The sequence below is a fragment of the Vigna umbellata genome, chromosome 3, assembly GCF_029865625.1.
Source record: "Vigna umbellata cultivar VRB3 chromosome 3, Vumbellata_1.0, whole genome shotgun sequence".
NCBI classification, from domain to species: domain Eukaryota; kingdom Viridiplantae; phylum Streptophyta; class Magnoliopsida; order Fabales; family Fabaceae; genus Vigna; species Vigna umbellata.
The window spans coordinates 7,572,424-7,592,781 of NC_142167.1; the positions used below are offsets into that span (position 1 = coordinate 7,572,424).

Below are 20,358 nucleotides of genomic sequence, written 5' to 3' on the forward strand. Positions count from 1 at the left end.
CTCTGAACCATAAAAGCGATTTTCTTCAAGGTAAAAATATAGATATGGCCGAAGATCGTCGAAAGGTTGACACAGTACCATTGTTAAATGGCAACAGCTATTAAAATTTTGCTTCTCAACCTGGTCTGACATCGAAACTTCAGAACACTATTTTGGTAAAGGTAGGAGATATGTCGCTACAAAAGAAATGCTTAATTTTATGGTTAACAATGAATATAAAAAGATGTATTAATTAAATTAACAGTTCTGAGTTTAGTTTTATCTAACTGTATGCAAATGTTGATTACACCTGTGGTCACTAGCAAGCAATTATAGTACTCATTCAAGTGGCAATATAAGCTAGCCAAATTAAAACCACAAACAGAAAGCAATAAAATATCTGTGATCCAAAACTAACCAATAAAAGCAAGCCATGTCATGAGGCAAATCTTTATTCCATGGCTTACAATCAAAATGCATCTTATCTATGTTTCCAACCACCCCTTTTGATGGTATATGATCCCTTCTCATATATGCTTCTATCCACCAACTCCTCCATTCTGCACAATTCTCTTCTCTTTGCTACCTGCAAATCCACACCAAAATCAAAAATGGCAGCCTCAGCTTCATCCATGATATCAACTTCTGCAGCCTTATCTGCCACCATCCAAAAGCACCATGTTGTGAAGCCCTCCAACGTGTGCTTTCAGGGTCTGAGACCCCTCACAAGGTCCACAGGCTCAGCCAGAGTGAGCACCTCCAAAAGGGTCCCTCGTGGTAATGGTGTTGTGAAGGCTGAACTCAACTCAGCCCTCGTGATAAGCCTCAGCACTGGCCTCTCCCTCTTCTTGGGGAGATTTGTGTTCTTCAACTTCCAAAGGGAGAACGTGGCAAAGCAAGTCCCTGAGCAGAACGGGCTCACACACTTCGAGGCTGGTGACACACGTGCCAAGGAGTATGTCAGTCTCCTCAAATCCAATGACCCTGTTGGATTCAACATAGTTGATGTCTTGGCTTGGGGTTCCATTGGTCATGTTGTTGCTTACTACATCTTGGCCACCACTAGCAATGGCTATAATCCTGCATTCTTTTAAGTCATCGCCATCATCTTCCAAACTGCTTCTTCCCTTTTATCTTTATCATTTTTCTTTGTAGTTGTATTGTAATGTCATCATGTATAGGTTCTCTCTAAGATGCCAACAAGTTCAGCATATTCTAATTTCGTCACTCTTTTCGGCTGCAATTTGATTTGCTATGATTAATGAAAAATGGGACTTCTCTATATATGTTGAATTTGAGCTCTCTTAATTATGTTCTGCTGTGTCTGTTTTTCGTTTGCTGTGTTAAATTCTGTGGTCGTGTGTGCAATTATGCATTCAGAAATTAGCTCACGAAGTTTTGTGATCTTGTTGGCATGCGTTTGTTTGTTGATATCAAATTTATTCATAAAGTATTTTGTGGACATCTTTTGAATCTTGACTTCATAGTTTACTAATTAATTACCTATTAATAAACAGTTATAAACCATATTTGAAAACCTTAATTGGTATGCAATTTGGTGATGTTCATGATATTGTGAGAAATTGTGAATAAATACAATCATAATTAGGGTAACAGTTGACCCTAAAACTTCGAAGTTGCGATTGAAATAAGTTATAAACCTTTTAAAAACTTAATTGATCACAGGTGAGGAAATTAGTTGAGATTTTCGGGCACGATTATGGGAACTTAGTACTGTAATTTGTGCGAAATTAATTATAATTGGGAGCTCCGATGACAAAATTATCAAAGGCTTTTAGAATTGGAAAGTCTTGGAATCATAGTATTTTCTCTTGTTTCTAACAAGATACATTATCTATCTGAAAAATATCTTGCAATGATGGACTCTAAGATTTTTGCGAATGGGGTTGTTTCATATTACTCATCTTTCTCACATTAGTGAGTGAATATTGAACTTGAAATCGAGTATTTTGTACTGTGGAAGCACCATTTTATTTATTTGTTTTCTGGTTATTGGGTCTTACAATTGAAAATTAAAATCTATACGAGGAAAAAGAGTTCGTTGATTTTATATACTTGATGTCTTCTTCACCGTTCCTCTTTAGCTTCAAATTGGGATGGGTTAAGTTCCACCACTATAAGCATTAGGATAAGGATTTTTCTGCACAAGAGTGAAACATCAATATAAATATATCAAAGCATCATTCTAATACTCTTCAAACCCCAGTTGCAGCCAAATAATTTATTTATAAATAGGGGGAATGAGGGAAAAAAGGATAAATAAATTAACGATGCAGTATGCCTTTGAGATTGTGCCTGTTATTAGTTTCACTGTAATATTTGGTAAGGATTTATTCTGTAAGTGTTAAATCAATTCAACTTATCATGACTCAACCTGTTGAGAAACCAATCAGCTACACTAGTGGAATTACCCAAACTAAAATAGAAGTGCCATAATCAGTTCACAAATCCTGTTTCATTGATTCCTAAAATATTTTGCACTCACTAAGGGGAATTATTGAGTGATCAGAGAACAATAACAATAACCAGCATTTCGTTTTAGGTGAGGTTGGCTATGACATGGATCAACTAATTGTATCAAGCATTAACAGAAAAATGAATTGGAAATACTAAAAAATTGCATCAAACTTCCTCGGTAGTATTTCAACTTATTATACTTGGAAGCCTGGCTATAGAACATGTATAAAGATATTTAAACGGGCACTTTATTTTTAAGCATCAAAAGCTGCTGATTGAAATATTGTTACAATTCGGGGAAAAATAGCTTACACAAGAATACAGAGCCCACCTGTTCTTAACTGCTTATTTAACATTTATTCCTCGTCCACCTACAGTAAAAAAATTGATAAGACTCGATTATAAACACCAAAGATTAAATTGAAATTGCATTCAATTAATTGAAATCCCAAACTACAAGAGAACAAAATCTTTGCTTAGGAATTCAAAAACAACACGAAAGGAAACTGACATAGAGGGCTTCCCTAACATTGAGAGAACTCCTCAGTCTCATCTTAGAATTCAAAACAGAGCTATCTGTTCCTTTGTAGATAACTTGTTACAGTATCTCTACTTCCTTCCATCTAAGCCAATGATAGGAACCATTCCTATCTGAAGTGGAAGTGTATTACTATAAACAGAAGTCGAAGGAATTACAAAAAAACAAGGGCCAAGCTCCACGTTTTCTCCCTCCCTGTATATAAAATTCTATCTTCTTTTCCCTTTCTATAACTAACTCCTCGCTTCCCCAAATAGTGATTCCCGGAAGCTTGTGCTAGTCTCAGGCACATAGGCCTTGGACCTCCTAGTGTAGACCAAAAGAGGTTTCTCACTTGTAGGTTGTGCAAGAACTATAGGTAATGGGTTACCATCAATACCGTCCTCTCTAGTTTCTGCCTTGTCCTCGAGACGGAAAGAAGGGAACTTCTCTTTGATCGTCTCTGCTGCCTCCCAAGTTGCCTCCTCGACTGGTTGAGCTTTCCAATGGATGAGCCACTCCAAAATTGTCTTTCCATTTCGCTGCTCTTCTCTTGTTGCCAGTATCGCTTCAGGAGCAACTGGTTCTTTTTTATCTACCTGCATGTCAGAGGTCCTTGAGTTCGACTATCTATGAAAGCAACAATTAACATAAATTAATGCTATCTGAAATGGAATTGTATTACTGTTTATTAAAGAGGAAGGGATTACAAGAAAATAAGGGCCAAACCCCAAAGCCACACACGCCTCTTGCCTCTTGGATCCGATCCAATCCAATCAAAATACTTAAAACATATCCACCCCACATTTATTCACTCTTAACCTATATATATATATATATATCAGGTTATATCTCCTTTCATCCTCCTATAACTAACTCCTCGCTTCTCCCCAACAGTGATTCACGTAAGTTTGTGCTGGCCCTTAGGAACTTGGACCTCCTAGTGTAAAATTTTGAGAGGTTTTAAGCTGTCCAAGAACCATACCAAATGGGTTCCCATAACTAACACCCTTCTGAACTAAAATTAAAAACCATCAACTATAAGATCGTAATTAAACATAAAAAAAGAAGTACAAATTATCAACTCAATATTTTGGACTGACTTAAAGAATATTACTTTGAATGGACTAATAATGACATGTATAGACCAACATACCCTTGTGGTGACACCATGAGTTGACATAACTTCATGCATCTTGCGCATAAGCATTTCTTCTTCAACCTAAAAAAAAATCACAAATTTCCATAATTCATGTCAATCTAGATGATCAGAAGAACATGGTTTCGATGTAATGGTCATCAGAGAAAAGATCAAATGAAGTTAATTATGTCTTGAAATATTGACACACTTCTCCCCAAGCTGAAAAAGATGGTGTAACATTACAGTCACCATGCTATCAAATGAGGAGGTGGGGGATTCAACTTGAAAGTAGGCGGACTGACAAACCCACATTTTAAAGTTTGTTTGACCAAATAAGCATGCCAGTCAGAAATGAAACAGATATATCACAAATAGTCCTATAATGGAATGAGGCTTTCCAACAAACCATCAAAAAGTGTATCATAAACATACAATTTAAAAGATAAATCCGATAAAGAGCTGATAACATCGATGAACAAAGGGATATGGGAAAGAATGAGAAGTTGCATGAGATAAAAATAAGATGTCAAATGAATTAGATCTGTAAGATAAATTGTTCTTTATTTGGAGCAGGAGACTGATATCAAGTGAACTAGAATCACGTGCTAATTAATAAAAATGAAAATTCTATTAATCAGACCAACAAAAATAACATCCTTCCATTATCAATTCCAAACAAATTGAGATCATGTCTCAAAAGAAAAATAAACAAAGCAATGTTTAGTTATTTTTTGCTAAACCGGTGGCAGAATAAAAAGTGGAGAAAAAAAATACAAGTCAAGTGATGCAAAAACTGAAACCCTAGAAAGCAAATTGCAAATTGGAAAATCAAAACAGCAGAGATGTAAAAACCTGAAGTTTCCGTAATTCATGGAACATCGATCTGTATGCTTCCATAAGGACCTCATTCTGCCTATCCATGTGCCTGTTAAAGCAGAATCATAAATTAAGAGCAGTTCAAGTACAGTAAGCAGAAGCACAATCAAAATAGTGAAGAAGTGTTGGTTGAAGGAGATGTACTTCAATAACTCCCCAGTATGTCTTGGGTCAAAATTTCGGAATTCCATATTGGTAATAAAAATTGATTATCCAATCTGAGTAGGGGCTCGTGGGAATGCCGAGAGATTCTTATAAATCACACAGCCACACACCTTCTCCGATCTTCTACAGAAACAGACAGCAACAAAATCAAATTTGCAAAACTTGAAAGCTTCAACAAAAAAGGTCAAATTTTAATTTTAGCAAAACTTTTCTTAATAATGTTAGGTATAACCAGGGTTAAGTCTTAAAATAAAGATTTACTAAACTCTAGAGGTTAATACAATACAAAAAATAAAATATAAAAGATACTATATGATAGATCAGATCAATTTGGGTCATCAAAATCAGTTCGAGACCCAAAACAATAGATCAGACTTGGGTTGTTCATGTTCTCAAATCAGTCCTATTTCAGCTTTGAAAGACATGACTCCATAAGTGGCTTGGAATAGAATTAAACCTTCAGATCTGCATTTTCGAGTTTTTGGATGTATCTCACATGTACATATGCCAGATGCTAAAAGGAAAAAATTCGAAGACAAAAGTTTAGTTATGTGTTGTTCGAAGTCGGTGAAGAATCTAAAGCCTAGAATTTTATGATCCAGCATTAAAAAAAGTTATAGTGAGTCGAGATGTCATGTTTGAAGAAGAAAACTCCTGGGATTGGAATGACAGTTATAAGGAGTTAATCAGAGTTGACATGGAGTGGAGTGAAAATGAAGGACAAGCTACCTTGGACAATGACACCAAGGAAGATGGTGAAGGGGATAATGATGCAGAAGATAATGAAGGAAACAATGAAGCAGAAGAACTGGAAACATGTTCATCAAGCAACATGAATAATGTGAGCTCATGTAGCTCCAATGAGAGATGATCAAGAAGAAGACCAACCTGGATAGATGACTATGTAAATGGGGATGACCTTCTCAAGAACACGGTGTTGTCCATACCCATTGATCCTATGCATTTTGGAGAGGCTGTAAAGAGTGAGATGCGGAGAACGACATTGGATGGAGAACGACATTGGATGGTGCGATGAAAACTATCAAGAAGTGACACTTGGACTATGACTGATCTTCCAAAACATGACAAAAAGATCAATGTTAAGTGGGTTTATAAAACAAAACTTCACAAAAATGAGGAGCTCACACCTAGTAGCTAAAGGTATAACAATATGGAATTGACTACACAAATGGACAGATTCAAATGATTATTGCTCTTGCTGGGCTGGGCAGTATACCAATTAGATGTAAAGTCCGCATTTCTACATGGTAAGCTTAATGAAGATGTTTTTGCGGAACAACCAAGGGGCTATGAGAAGAAAAATAATCCAGACAAGGTCTATAAGTTAAAAAGGGTTCTCTACGAGCTTAAACAAGCTCTACAGTCTTGGTTTAGCCAAATAGAAGCTTATTTTGTGAAGGAGGAATTTGAAAAAATGTCGCAGTGAGCACTCTTTGTTTGTTAAAATGAGTGAAGAGTGTAAAGTTCTGATTATCAGCCTTTACATTGATGATATCTTATTTTACTGGAAATGATGAGTCTATGTTTCAAGATTTTAAAAATCAATGATGATGCATGAATTTGATATGCCTGATCTTGGAAGGATGAGATACTTTCTTGGTATGGAGATACTGCAAAAAGTAACATACATAAAAATTATTAATCATAAACTCATCCCAACACATAGTAATCAACCCAGATAAAGAATATACAAACATATATCTGATGCACGTATCAAACTTATCAAAGTCTGGAAATATCTAATACCCTTCGTCAGTCTAACCATTACAATCAGTCCAAATGATCCTAGCACGGTTGATGCTATAAAATACGGCTATCCAAATGTGTCCCGTCAGAGCACCAAATACGAGAGAAACAACACTTCACCAATCAGACATGCATGAATGATGAAAATAGGTTTATTTAAAACATTCATGAAGATCGCCGGGCAAGGGTCCTAGGCAGCGGCGCCACCGACTATTTATGGAAATTTTCGCATCAATAAAGGATTCACAATTTTGAAACTAAAGAACTTATTGAAAAGCACAAAGTATAGTGATGATGACATTGTTCTTCTAATCTTAGAGAGAAGCATGAATGAAATCAAAACTGACCTGGAATGCGTTCGCGAAGGTCACGAATGATGCGTTGAAGTTCTGATCAGCACTACCACACTGCGAAGTGATCTTCAATGGCTTCGCTAGGGTTTCTCTCTTTCTAAGCGTAGTATAACGTTGGTGAATGAATGGAAACGATACAAAATCCCCATACTACCCCTCGTTAAAAATATAATAAATATCTTTATAACTCCTTATTTTTTAAATTTTCAAAGTGAATGTTTCGAAAAGCAGACCTCGAAAATTCCTTTCGAAATATTTAATAAAAAAAATTCAGAACAACTTTTTCAAAATATATTTCAGAATTTGAAAATACCTTCCAGTTGTTTAAATTTTTTTTTTCTATTATGGAAATATAAAAAACATTTTTAGAACATGTGTTTTGAAAGTCATTTCTAAATTTAAAATTACATTCCAAAATATTTATTTTTAATTTTTTTGTTTTAAAATAATTATTATGGAAGGCATTTTCAGATTTAAGAATATCTTTCAAAATATTTAACCTAAAATAAAAAATAAAATTCCAGAAAAGGTATTTCGAAAATGATTTTTGGAACTTCTGTTTCGAATATTTTTTGTATTTCATAATATATTTTTTAGTCCAAAATGTATTTTTAATCTGAAAATACTTTTTTAAAATAATTATTTTAGAATAAAAAAATATTTCTGAAAATCATTTTTGGATTCCGGAACACCTCTTCCAAAATGTAAATTTTCCTAAGAACAGTAAATCCTACCCCGTTTTTACATTTCTATTGTTATAGTTTAGTTAAGGTTTTAATATTATTTAATAAAGGGGTAAAATGGTGATTAAAATTTTTATAGGTGTGCCGTGAGAAAAAAAAGGTGTACAGAAAGTAGTAGCCCTCAACCCCTTCCACAGTCGCAGGCCTAGAATCAGAGGTTTGTTAACTTAAACTTTTACTTGAAGGTTACTCCCTACACCGCTTCATTTTGCTCCCTGCATCACCATATTTTTTTAAAATTCCAAAACTATCCTTTATATTTTAAAATATCCTACACCCCATCTCTTTTCTTCAACGGATGTCAACATCCGTTGAAAAAAAATTCTTCCACGAACGTGTCACATCCGTTAACGGATGTGGCGACATCCGTTGCCTTTTTTTGTTTTTTAGTTTTTAGTTTTTTTTATTTTTTTTGTTTTAAATTAATATATAAATATTATTTAATTATTTTAAAATTATTACTTAATTATTTATAAATTAAATTTATTTTATTTAATAAAGTAATTATTATTAATTTTAATTTATGTATTATTATTTAAATAATAATTAAAAAATTTATTATACATATATTAAAATGGACGTGCCACATTCGTTGCTTTTTTTGTTTTTTAGTTTAGTTTTTTTATTTTTTTTGTTTTAAATTAATATATAAATATAATTTAATTATTTTAAAATTATTACTTAATTATTTATAAATTAATTTTATTTTATTTAATAAAATAATTATTATTATTTTAATTTATGTATTATTATTTAAATAATAAATAAAAAACATTTTAAAAATCTATTAAACGGATGTGGCCACACCCGTTGAAGGTTTTTTTTTTAAATAAAAATAATAAACAAAAATATAAAATATGTAAATGGATGTTACAGATGTCAACATCCGTCGAAGGTGAAACGGATGTTGACATCCATTTTATAGAAAGACAAATAAGGTATGAGAAAGTGTAGGGAGCGGTTGGTGGTGGTGGAGGGAGCAACTCTCCTTTTACTTTGAACCAACCATCTTTTAACTTACTTATGTACAACTCTCATACCTGCTTTTGACACCTCAGCATGTGGAGGAATTATTAAAATATAATCTGTCCATCGAGTTTAAATAAAAAATCTCATTCTTTTCAAATACATTCAAGATATTTTAGAAAATTTAGAATAGTCTATCAAAAAATACATTCTTAGTAGTGATTTACGAATTAGGTAGTTAATAATGGTTTTTTAGAATTATAGTCTAATTATAATATTTTGAGATTATGCAATAATAATCTATATTATAAAATCAAGAAATTTTAACATTAAGCAATTAATTGATTACCATAGCATTATGATAAGGATATTTTGATTATTTTATATTAAATTTGATCAACCTAACTTTGATAATATCTTAATATCTAAAATGTCATTGCAGATTTCACATTTATGTTACTTAAACAACCAATTGAAACTTAAATGATATACAAATTAAAAACAATATAATTTAACCGTTTTATTTATTCTAATATATCAATCACAAGTACTTGATGCAACAAATAACATATATATTTATCATAACAAAAAAACAACAACACTTATTAACACTTAAATTCAACTGAAAACAAAACATTTTAATAATTGGAATTCTAACTCAAATAAACAATTAATAATCTAACATTTAGTATATAAGTTCATACTATTTTATACAATTTTAATATAATCTAAGAATAGTTCAATTTCTCTTATTTAAAACTTTCTTGCTTTCTAATAGAAAAATAACTTTCACTGAGAGAAAGTATCATAAATTTTCAAAATATCAAAAAGTCCTTATATTATTGAACCAATACAATTAACAAGAAATATTTTTGAACTTGCAAAACACTACTGTATTCATAAATAGAAAAAAAAATTAAAAAGTATTTCAAGTAAGAGAAAGACTTATTCTAAAACAAATTCTAACTTAAATGTGTAGTCTCCTAATTAATGAAATGTGATGAAAAGGAAATTAACAACCAATTTCAAAAATAAAAGAAAGAAAGAATATATAGTTTGTTTAGAAGTTGAAACGTTTTTTAAATTAATAACTAAATAACTTTAATTTTAATTATATGCTTAAATATAATTTAAAATTTTAACATTTATTCTTTTGAAAATTATCCCTTCTAAATCAGAAGAAAAATTGAAATTAATAACTAAATAATTCTAATTTTAATTTATATCCTTAAATATAATTTAAAGTTTTAACATTTATTTTTTTGAAAATTATCCCTTCTTAGAACAAAAAAAAATATTTTTACAGTATTTCTATTGGGTTATTAAATTTAAATTAATTCATTAACCAACATCCTTAATTAATACTGATAAAAATAATTTTCTCGATTTCTTTTAGACTGAAAATAATCTCAATTTTAGAAAAAAAAAAACCCATCCCAGTAAATGCCAACCATATATGTAACAAAAGTTTAAAAATCAATAGAGAAAGTACTCAACATAATGAACAGAATTAATAATTAGCATAGGACATACAGATAATTTATTTAATATTATAAATCCCAAATAAAGAAAAAAGAATGTACAATTTTATTTACCATAAAAGCAAATAAATCCAAAAAGTCATAATTTGTTAAGCATTTGTTCAGATTCTTTTTAGGTAACGAAACATACTTACACATATTATGAACACATATTGATATTAATATTATTTTATTTTATTTTTTTCACCAACATTGAATGCATTGATTTATTTATAATATACTAAAAGTTAAACATTGGCACCACACCAAACATTACACAGAAGATGGTTATGCAGTATATAAAGGTTGTTTTATAACCTATGATTTTTTCAATAATCTAAAGCTAAGGTGTGAATGCATACATAGATTAGGATTTAGGACAAAAGACAGAGACATGAATGTGACAAATAAGCCAAACCCAGATGGTTCCACCAATGGGTTTCAGTCTCAGCTTCAACAGCAACACAGTAATTCTTGGGAGGGATCATCTACACATCCACCCACTAAGCCTTATCCTGCACCAACGGCTAGCTACCAGGACATTGTTCGTGATGAAAACCTCTTCTGGGAAAAGCTCCAAGCTTTTCATCAATCACTTGGTACCAAATTTAAGTAAGGAGTACCATGTTTCAATTGCCCTCTTTTAGTGTGTTTTTTGCTACTGATTTATGCTTTCTTTCCTTTGTGGGGTTGGTTAGTTGGATTGTGGGAGTGTAAATTTACCTGCTTTTGGTGTTTTGTTATCATTTTTAGCTCATGGTGAAAAATGAAATTGTGAAAATTACTTTTTTTTCCTCTTTATATGGCCGCGTAGTTTAGAGTTCTAAAGCTTGACTGTTTTGTTAATGGTCATGGAAATTTGCCATGGTTAAGTTAACTTTTTGCCATGCTTGTTGAGATTTGCCTTGGCTTGCTCTATTGGATGGACAATTGGGCAAGTTGTGGTTAATTGATTTTCTTGAAGGTTTGGTTTTGAAGGTTGCCTGGTTTTAATGGGTTTGTTAGTTCCTTCAATCCTTCTTATTGGTTTTATAGTACATATGTTGTTCTCTGCTGTCTATGTTTTGCTCTTAGGTGCACATAGGGCATGTGAGAATGATGCAGAACTGTAATGGAATTAAAATTGATGCTACTTTTATCTTTTCTTTTGGGTAGGGTTGTTATTGTGGGAGGAAAGTCACTGGATCTACATCGCCTTTTTGTGGAAGTTACATCTCGGGGTGGGATTGAAAAGGTATGCTATGCATACATCATTCTCTATTAATTGTTGAAAATCAGCCCCTTTGTGTCATGAAGCATATGTGTATTATTTTCTTTGTTTATTTTACCCCTTTCTTTATGATCTGATATATATGGTGCTGATTGTAGAGATTTTAAGACTGCAATTAATCTGTGATGCAGCTCTGTGATCTTAAAATTTTTTGTTGGAATCATTTATCTCTTTGAAATAGCTGTTTAAAAATGATCCTCCTAAGCTATTTCTTAAATTCATATAGGTGATTATTGATCGTAAGTGGAAGGAAGTGATTCTGGCCTTCAATTTCAAAGATACCATAACGAGTGCATCATTTGTGGTGCGAAAATCCTATCTATCCATGCTTTATCACTTTGAGCAAGTGTATTATTTTGGGAGGCAAGGCTTTCCTCCCCAAACACCTGGTATGGAATATGAATTCCTTTTCCCTTTCGTGTTAGAGATCTCACCTTAGTATTATAACGAAAATGGAGTATATAAGTTAGGGACAACTCTCACATTTTTAGCATGTCTTTGTGTTGAATTAGGCTCAAATTTAAATTCTAAAAGAGTACAAGAATCTATTCCAGTGATTGTTGTAGGGCCTCGAGGGTTGAGATGTTCAACTCTTAGTGCTGGAAGGATGTTGGAAATCTCATATTAACTAATAGTATAACAAAAATAGATTGTATAAGTGCAATACAACTCACTTTTCTTGAGCTGGTTTTTAGGACAATCCAAATTCTAAGACCTCTCTAGTTATGTTGTGGATTTTTTCCATCTTTGACAAATCAATACTTTCAAATATCCAGATATTATGATTAGAGGCCAACCAGGCCTTTCCAATGGCTCCACAACCATTCTCGAGGTTACTGATGTGAATGATTCACCTGTTCAGGGTAAGTCAACATTGACATCTGATTACTGCTTTGATGCTTCATATCTTCATTTGAATCTATATATTTGTTATTATAAAACAGTGGTTAATAACAGAAAGTCATAATCTCCAAATTACTGAGAAATTTATGTAAGACCACTTTTTAATAGAATTTATGTGTGGAAGAATCAATTTTGAAAAACATTCCTTTTAGTAGGTAGTGTCCTCTGTCTAACCTATAGTAACTTGTAAGAATCACCCATTTGGACGGTAGAAGTTTAATAAATTTGGGTGTGAAATTTCCCAAATGAAAGTTAATGCTTTTTGTTTTGTGAGAACGTATTGTACTTTAAAAATTAGTTACTTGTGCTACCAGGCCGGTACAACATACTAACTTTACTTCATAACTGATAGCCGTAAATACCATGAGATTGGTTTTTGTTGTCAACTATAAGCAAGTTGAGGATAACACACCTACATGCAGTTATCTATAGAATGCTTTAATGTGCTGTGAAAATTCATTTATTTGTTCATGTCCTGCAACTAATATTAGCAAATATCTGCTTCTGTTCTTTGACAATTTGTTTCTTCAATTTTCACTTTACTTGGTTTGTAGCTTTATGTTCATCTAATCTATGGTTAAAATACTCTTCATGCATAATTGTGACATGAGTTTGCTTTCTTATATGCAGTTACTCCAGTTCAGGGATATGATGCGGTGCTTTCTGGAACAATTGATGTGAAATTTGACGGTGGATACGTAGTCACAGTGACTGTGGGTTCTGAGGAGCTGAAAGGTGTCCTGTTTCATGTTCCAGATAACATGTCCCAGAGTTCTCATACGGAAGGCAATCCTAGCTCACAGAATCATGGTGAAGGCACATCTGGGTCACAGAGTCGAAAGAGAGCAAAATATACACCACGTGATCCATTCCGGCCGAAGTCAAACAGGAGCGGTTACAACTTTTTCTTTGCTGAGAATTATGCCATGCTGAAGCCCTCTTATCACGGGCAAGAGAGAGCTATTAGTAAGAGGATTGGGTTTCTGTGGAACAATCTGTCAGAAGCAGAAAGACAGGTACAGAAGAACTCCGTTTTGCATTGACAATGTTTTCATGCTTTAGTTTTGTTTTGCTGCTGATTGCTATCAACTTCTCATACCAGTCTGTGACATACATAATGAAGATGAAGTGAAAGAAATGGGAAAGTTATATCTATCTGGACTAGTTTTTCAGGGACATGATTATTTTCCTTCTTTTTCCCTCCATTTATCTCTTACTAACCAAGCAAATTTTGGATTGACTTCTACTTTAAGATTCAGAATATTAATGACATGTCTTCTATTTTTCTACTTTGGATTTTCTATGCAATCTTACCTTGATGCTACATACTTTGTTGCTTGTTGAATTTCCATTTAATGTACCTATAATTGAAATGGTTCCTAATCTAGATATGTGTTAGGTCTCAAAACAGTTTCTTTTCTCTTTTTTTGTACACATGGCTAGATTCTTAGCCATTCTAAGATCATTTTGACATTTGAGAGAATGTTCTCCAACAAGTTTTATATTATATAGCCAACTGTTTTTCTATTTGCTTATGGAATCTATAAGGGATAATGTTTCTATTTAGTATTAAAAATGCATTTCATGCTAACCAAAGTTCAATCATTTGTCTTGTGTATGTGTGAATTTGATGCAGGTTTATCAAGAGAAAGGGGTGAAAGATAAGGAAAGATATAGAACTGAACTGATGGAATACAAATCCAACAATTCAACTCCAAATACTCAATAGGCTGTTTTGTGTGATTTCATATGGTTTACTTTTTGTTCATTGCATTTGTCTTTGTTTTAGTTAATTTTCTTATGATGATTCTACAGAGAAACTTAGAAGAGTAGCTTTGTGACAATTCTGGTGTAAATTATGCAGAATGGTTTTGAATTTTATAGTGCCATGTTGTAGCAGTTCATTTATTGTCGTTATTCTAAAACAAAGGATCCTTCATTCAATTTAAACCTTTTATTTGTAAGTTTACATTTCATCCCAAGATGCTCAAGTTTTAGATGTATTATACCTTAGGAATCAAAAATTGGTGAAATTTATTAAATTGAAAATATTTTAATTTTGTATTAATTTATAATTACTAGAGCAAATTTGTCACTGGTAAAAGTTAAATAATTCATGATTAATTACAAAAACATTTTTCAGTATTAGAAAATTAAATGACATATTCTATGTTGTTTTAACATTTATACAATATGAAAGTGATGACGGCAGCACTGATGTGGTGCAGTCAGAAAGGTTAGTTTAGTCATTTTCATGTTAGTATAGGGTGCATTTAGTAACGATGGGGTGCACGAAGCAAAATGCCTTTGGTCCAATAGTAAGTTCCTTTCTTCATTCTGATTCCGTGGTTCAGTTTCCGCATTGAAGCGAAGAGCTCGATCACATTTTGTTCATCGATTATTACGCCTTCAAATGGTACGTTTTATATTTTTAATTTCTTGTATAATCTTAGTGATTTCCTTGTCAAATTTGGATTGAGGTTTGTTTTTGTAATGCAGCTTGCTGGAGAATGATTACGATGATGGCAGTGTGTTGGAGAATAAAGGAGAAAACTTAATGGTGAAATATCGTGTTTTCTCTATAATGGGATTGGATTTTTTTTATTAAATACTTTGAAAAAAATATAGGCTATATAAGTAGATAGTATAATAGACTTTTAATAAAATAGCATCACAAAATAAGTATTATTTACTCTGATTTCTGATTGATTGATGATAACCATAGGAATAACTCTTGTATAAAGGATTTACAAGTTTTCACCTGTGACTGCTTCATAAGTGGAAGATATTACAATGTATATCTGTCAAGAGCTTAGACGGTCTAGAATATGATCACACATATGCTTTTTTCTTAGACTATAATGCTTTAAAGGGTTGTGCAGGAAACACAGAAAATACAAAGCATGTTTTATATAATATATTTCCTTTTTATATAGAGATAATATTTTTTATTTGGCATTTATTGCATGATTTCCTTTAGGTTTAATTAAAGCATAGATGCCCTTATTTTACTATGTACAACCTATATATGTGGAACTAATTCTTAGAACAAGGTGTTGGACTTCTTAAGTCCTTAATGAGTAGATGCTAAACGGTATTATGTTAGATGCCCTTATATTATAGAATGTTAATTCTTTTGGTGCTTCATTGACTAGATATATAAGAAATTTTCAGATTATAGTTATTGATTCAAAAATTAATTATGCTTATTATCGTTAAAACATATAATGTAAGGGTTGTCTAGTATACGTAGACTAACCAACACTAGATCTACTCAGTAACAATGGAAAAATTTATAAGATGGAACTTCTTGAGGAAGAGTATAAGGATTCATCACCAGAAGATGTGGTATTCCATCTAACATTTGATGTATGTTTAGTTTATATTGGGAATGGAACTTTGATCTATATTGTATTTAGTTTTTTGGATTTACGCCACTATCTTGGAGATGTTTGAGTCAAGTCTTTCTTTTGGGTTTAAAGTACTTGTTTTACGAGTGCTAGTGGCTATTTATGTTGACCATAAATTTAATTTTGAGTCAAAGATCAAATATAGTTTATTGTAGCAACATAATACAGAGACTACAGCAAGCTAGCTTGCTGCATATACTTGAAAATGTGAATGAATGTGTCTTAGATTCAATGCTGCAAAAATGTACATATAATCCTATGGCTAATGGGGCTGAGGTGTGGCTTGAATCCTTGCAAAATCAGGGTAGGCTAATCGATTTTGCTGCCTGGAATGTGGGATTGTCAATCAGATCCAAGCCAAGTTTATGCTGCTCTATGGGATGGGGTGTTCAATATAGTGAAAAATAGGTATAAGGGTAGTCTCGTTTGTGTAGAAAATAATCTTAGGTTAATGTATGTATTTATGAAAAAAAAGAATGAGTTAAGCTCAAATTACAAATAATGATAAAGAGAAATAATAATAAATAAATAAAAAATAAAGATATATAACATATCTAATATATATAACATTCCTCTTCTAGTGTTAATAAATCGTATATATGAAATTTATTATAAATATAATCAATTATCGATTTTTGAAAAGACTTTGAAAAAATGTGTTAATTGATTATTTGAGTTAACGATACATACAATCTTTTATTGAATGATATTCCATCTTAATGTGAATACAATCTTTTATTAAATGAAATGATATTAGTGTGTTTGCTCATTTCATGAAAAACAAAACTAAAATAATTTCGAGGTAATTTGTCTTTTCGAGGTAATCTTGCCCCATAACTCTGAAGATAGAATCAAGTTTCTTTATATCTGGACGAATTAGCACGTGAAGCGTCATTTGAATCTTTTACCGGTCTTCGGGGACCAAGACGGAAGAAAACCTAAAAACCTTCGCATGTGCATAGAAGAAATATGCTTTTTGAAGGATAAAAATGGGACACCACAACCCTCGTCTGTGTGGCGGAGTGTTCCTTTCATTCTATCAAATATAACAGTGTGTTTCCCAGGGTTTAGTGTAGACTGAAGAAGAAATAAGTACAAAAAACTAAAATGATTCAGTCTACACCAATTCCTTATTCAGTCTACACGGTAATATTTGATAAGAAAAATATTAGAAAGAACCAAATGTGTGACTAAACAAAAAATTATTAGGAATGAAGGGTTTATGGGTGATAAGAAAGAAAAATCTAGAACCATAAAAAAAGTAGAATCTTTGAATGTCAATCCTAATTCACCAAGTCCTTTTTCAACTAATGAAAGAGAAAACGGTGACATGATCATATTCCTAGACCTCTCTTTTCTCAAACTACATTTTGGTTCTCACTTATGGTTAGGTTCTGCTTCTCTGTTGGGGTTCTTTTCCCAAAAGTCCAGACCTTTGCCGTGGTTCTTTTCCCATGCTATATTGTGCAATTCTCCTATATTCTATGCTGTCAGAGGGCTTGGTGGTGCTGTTTAGGTGTTCTTTGTTGTGGTCTTGGTCCCATATTCTTTGTTTCCGCGACTTGGATGTGACTTCTCACTTTCTGTTGGAGGTTTGATCGATTTGGTGTCTTAAAAATGGCCCCATTATAGGAACAAAGATCTTCTCAATGGCCAAGAAGGTGTGGTTTGATTGTTTGAATTCTGCCCTGACTCGTGCCTTTTCTTTTGTTATTGACTATCGTGTTTAATTCATTTTTGCCACTCATTTAATCTTTTGCTTCCCCGTTTGCTTTTCATTAAAGTAATTTAAAAAACGTTGATTAATCATTAAGTGATATACAGATGTCGATCTTACCTATCATCTTTGCTTCAGTATTATTTTAGTCGTTTCTGATAATAGTTTCCAATGACATCACCGAAATCTGTATTCTTCAAAAGTTTTCCTCAAATACGAATAGTTACCATGCTTATTTTCCCATCTCAGTTTTAATGTGATTTATTCTTTTATTTTATCAGAATGTCATCGTAGTAGCTTATCTTTGGTGTGGAGTTTTATGCTGGTAATAAGGAAGAAAAAGGAAATGAACATCTAGGAAAGGAACTAAAAGCACACATCTTATTGAAATACAACATAAATGTTCTAGCCTCTCCCAATAATGTCATGCATGCATTTTATTTAACAAGGATGGGCATCTAGGAGAGGAATACTTTGTTCATTCCTGAAAAAATTTTGGGGGTCAAACTTTGTCTTAATTTGTGCCAATCTCCTAAAGTTTCCCTTGAAGTACTTCTCGCCCCAAACACTAGCAGTTGAGTAGCTTGTGTTGTCATGCAGGTTTTTGCCTAAATCAAGATCCTTATAATTGAAATAGGCAGCTCGTGGAAATTTTGACACATATGGAGTCATATATCTGTAAATCATCTTAGCCCAAAGTAGATGCTTCTCTTCATTGTTATTCCCTTTCCAATTGACCAAGTATTGTATGTTGTACAAGTTGCCCTTCCTGTGGGGAAAAGGGGTTTCAGATTCTGAAATTTCATTCATTATACCACCATAGGGTTCGAATATCATCACGGTTGCCGCTTCTTCCTCTAGAAGCATTTTCCAAGCTCCTTCTAGGCCATCTTTTGGTATTGGCTCCTTTACATAGTCAGACTTGGCCTTGAAAGAGTTTTTAGATGTGGTAGTTCTGTTAAGCAAGAGTTCTAGAGGGTCGTCTATGTTGTATCCAGCAATAAACATAACTGATTGAATCCAGTTCATTTCAGTGCAGTCTTTGGCCTGCAATCCCAATTCTGGGAAACTCTTATTCATAAGTGGGATCAACCTGTCTACTCCTCCCAGGAACTGAGAGTTGAAGAGTACTCTCAATGTTTTTGACTTGTCACCACTATTTTGAGCTATTACTCTAATGACAAGATCCTCATGCAATTCATGTGCAATGTATTGCCACCTGTGAATGAGATTATTGGCTCCTTCTTCCACTGTTTTGTGAAGGTTGAAACCTGTAACAATAGGTGGGACTCTAACTAACCTGATCTTCCATGCAAGGATGACTCCAAAACTAGTAGAACTACCTCCTCTGATGGCCCAGAAAACATCTTCTCCCATTGATTTTCTGTCATGAATTTTTCCATTTGCATCAATGATGTAAGCATCAACAACATGGTCTGCTGCCAGGCCATGTTTTCTCAACATGACACCCTGCCCCCCTCCACTGATTTGCCCACCTACCCCTACACTTGGACAGGTTCCTGCAGGGAAACCATGCACTTTACTAGCTTTTGAGATTTGGTAGTAAAGTTCACCCACCGATGCCCCAGCCTGAACCCAAGCTGTTTCATCAGAAAGGTTAACTTGAATGGAACGCATGTTGATGAGGTCAACCATGACAAATGGGACCTCACTAAGGTATGATTGCCCTTCATAATCATGGCCACCACTTCTGACTCTGAGTTGCAACCCAAGTTCTTTGCTGCATCTAATGGCTGCTTGAATTTCTGATTCATGGAAAGGTGCTAGAATTAGAATAGGCTTCCATGAGGAATTCACCCATCTAGTGTTTTGTTCCCGTGCTTCCAAGAGTTGGGGATATTGGGAGGATGATTTGGTGAAGATTATTTTCTCAACGGATTGAGAATTGCCACCAAGTTGGGTTATCAAGCATTCCTTGAATTTCTTCTCAACCAAGGTAGGAGCTGAAGATGAACATGAAATTGGAAGAAGCAGTATCAGAAACACTGCAAGATAACTCATCGGCATGTTTACTTCTCTACCTTTGGTTTATTGAGTTATGTTTAAGAATTCACACACACATATATATATATACACACACACACACACACACACACATATATATATATATATATATATATATATATATATATATATATATATATATATATATATATATATATACATACACATGTGGAGTTCATGTTCACATGAAAATATAGGATAATGCTGAAGCTATTTTGTCAACCAGTTGAAACAGTTGTTGATTTGACCCTGTCCATGATGGCTGCTAGAGAAGTAAAACGTAAATATAATTAAGACCTTGAAATTAAATGATTAAAAAGTATTTGTAAAGATCAATAGAAAATGTCAATAAATTTAAAATTGGACGCAGTAAACGAAAATTCATTCATGTTCTTGTTTAGGTTGCCATGGTAATATTTGTAATTAGTTTACCATGACTGAAGATCGGGTTTTTTTAGATTTATTATTTTTACTTAATTGTATTTTATCAGTCTTTTAAAAATTTGGGTAAGTTGTGTTTTTTTAATT

At 32.9% G+C, this 20,358-nt stretch overlaps 3 protein-coding genes and 1 pseudogene across 10 annotated transcripts; 2 read left to right on the forward strand and 2 right to left on the reverse strand.

The window, feature by feature from the left end:
• Window positions 1-511: 511 nt before the first annotated feature.
• Window positions 512-1,263, forward strand: PSAG (photosystem I subunit G). The gene has a single exon (XM_047316464.2). The coding sequence runs from the start codon at window positions 513-515 to the stop codon at window positions 1,071-1,073; it is 561 nt and encodes a 186-aa protein (XP_047172420.1). The 5' UTR covers window position 512; the 3' UTR covers window positions 1,074-1,263.
• Window positions 981-7,418, reverse strand: LOC124840414 (uncharacterized). 8 transcript variants are annotated; one of them, XR_007029035.2, is made up of 7 exons: window positions 7,271-7,418; window positions 5,136-5,279; window positions 4,968-5,040; window positions 4,131-4,196; window positions 2,969-3,573; window positions 2,789-2,828; window positions 981-2,140 (listed from the first exon to the last, which is right to left on the reverse strand). XR_007029035.2 is itself a non-coding variant. In XM_088109750.1 (6 exons), exons 3-6 carry the CDS (start codon window positions 5,180-5,182, stop codon window positions 3,229-3,231), a joined length of 531 nt encoding a protein of 176 aa, XP_087965876.1. In that variant the 5' UTR covers window positions 5,183-5,279; window positions 6,747-6,787; window positions 7,271-7,395; the 3' UTR covers window positions 2,873-3,228. The 8 variants fall into 8 exon arrangements, 6 of the variants coding, with proteins under 6 accessions (XP_087965876.1, XP_087965877.1, XP_047172421.1 ...); XR_007029034.2 differs by having other exon boundaries at window positions 2,770-2,828; XM_088109750.1 differs by lacking the exons at window positions 981-2,140; window positions 2,789-2,828 and adding an exon at window positions 6,747-6,787 and having other exon boundaries at window positions 2,873-3,573; window positions 7,271-7,395.
• Window positions 7,419-10,832: 3,414 nt separating this feature from the next.
• LOC124840417 (high mobility group B protein 10-like) lies at window positions 10,833-14,647 on the forward strand. The gene is made up of 6 exons (XM_047316472.2): window positions 10,833-11,117; window positions 11,661-11,739; window positions 12,002-12,164; window positions 12,552-12,638; window positions 13,309-13,694; window positions 14,315-14,647. The coding sequence occupies exons 1-6, from the start codon at window positions 10,900-10,902 to the stop codon at window positions 14,405-14,407; spliced, it is 1,026 nt and encodes a 341-aa protein (XP_047172428.1). The 5' UTR covers window positions 10,833-10,899; the 3' UTR covers window positions 14,408-14,647.
• Window positions 14,648-18,160: 3,513 nt separating this feature from the next.
• Window positions 18,161-19,887, reverse strand: LOC124840415 (berberine bridge enzyme-like 22 pseudogene; annotated as a pseudogene).
• Window positions 19,888-20,358: the final 471 nt, after the last annotated feature.

Coding starts and splice junctions, on each gene's coding strand:
- PSAG (XM_047316464.2), top strand. CDS start 513: ATGCTTCTATCCACCAACTCCTCCATTCTGCACAATTCTCTTCTCTTT.
- LOC124840414 (XM_047316465.2), bottom strand. CDS start 5,182: ATGGAATTCCGAAATTTTGACCCAAGACATACTGGGGAGTTATTGAA. Junction 4,197..4,967: donor ATGAATTACGGAAACTTCAG/GTTTTTACATCT, acceptor ATTTTTTTTTAG/GTTGAAGAAGAAATGCTTAT. Junction 3,574..4,130: donor CTCATGGTGTCACCACAAGG/GTATGTTGGTCT, acceptor TCTGACATGCAG/GTAGATAAAAAAGAACCAGT.
- LOC124840417 (XM_047316472.2), top strand. CDS start 10,900: ATGAATGTGACAAATAAGCCAAACCCAGATGGTTCCACCAATGGGTTT. Junction 11,118..11,660: donor TCACTTGGTACCAAATTTAA/GTAAGGAGTACC, acceptor TCTTTTGGGTAG/GGTTGTTATTGTGGGAGGAA. Junction 11,740..12,001: donor CTCGGGGTGGGATTGAAAAG/GTATGCTATGCA, acceptor AAATTCATATAG/GTGATTATTGATCGTAAGTG.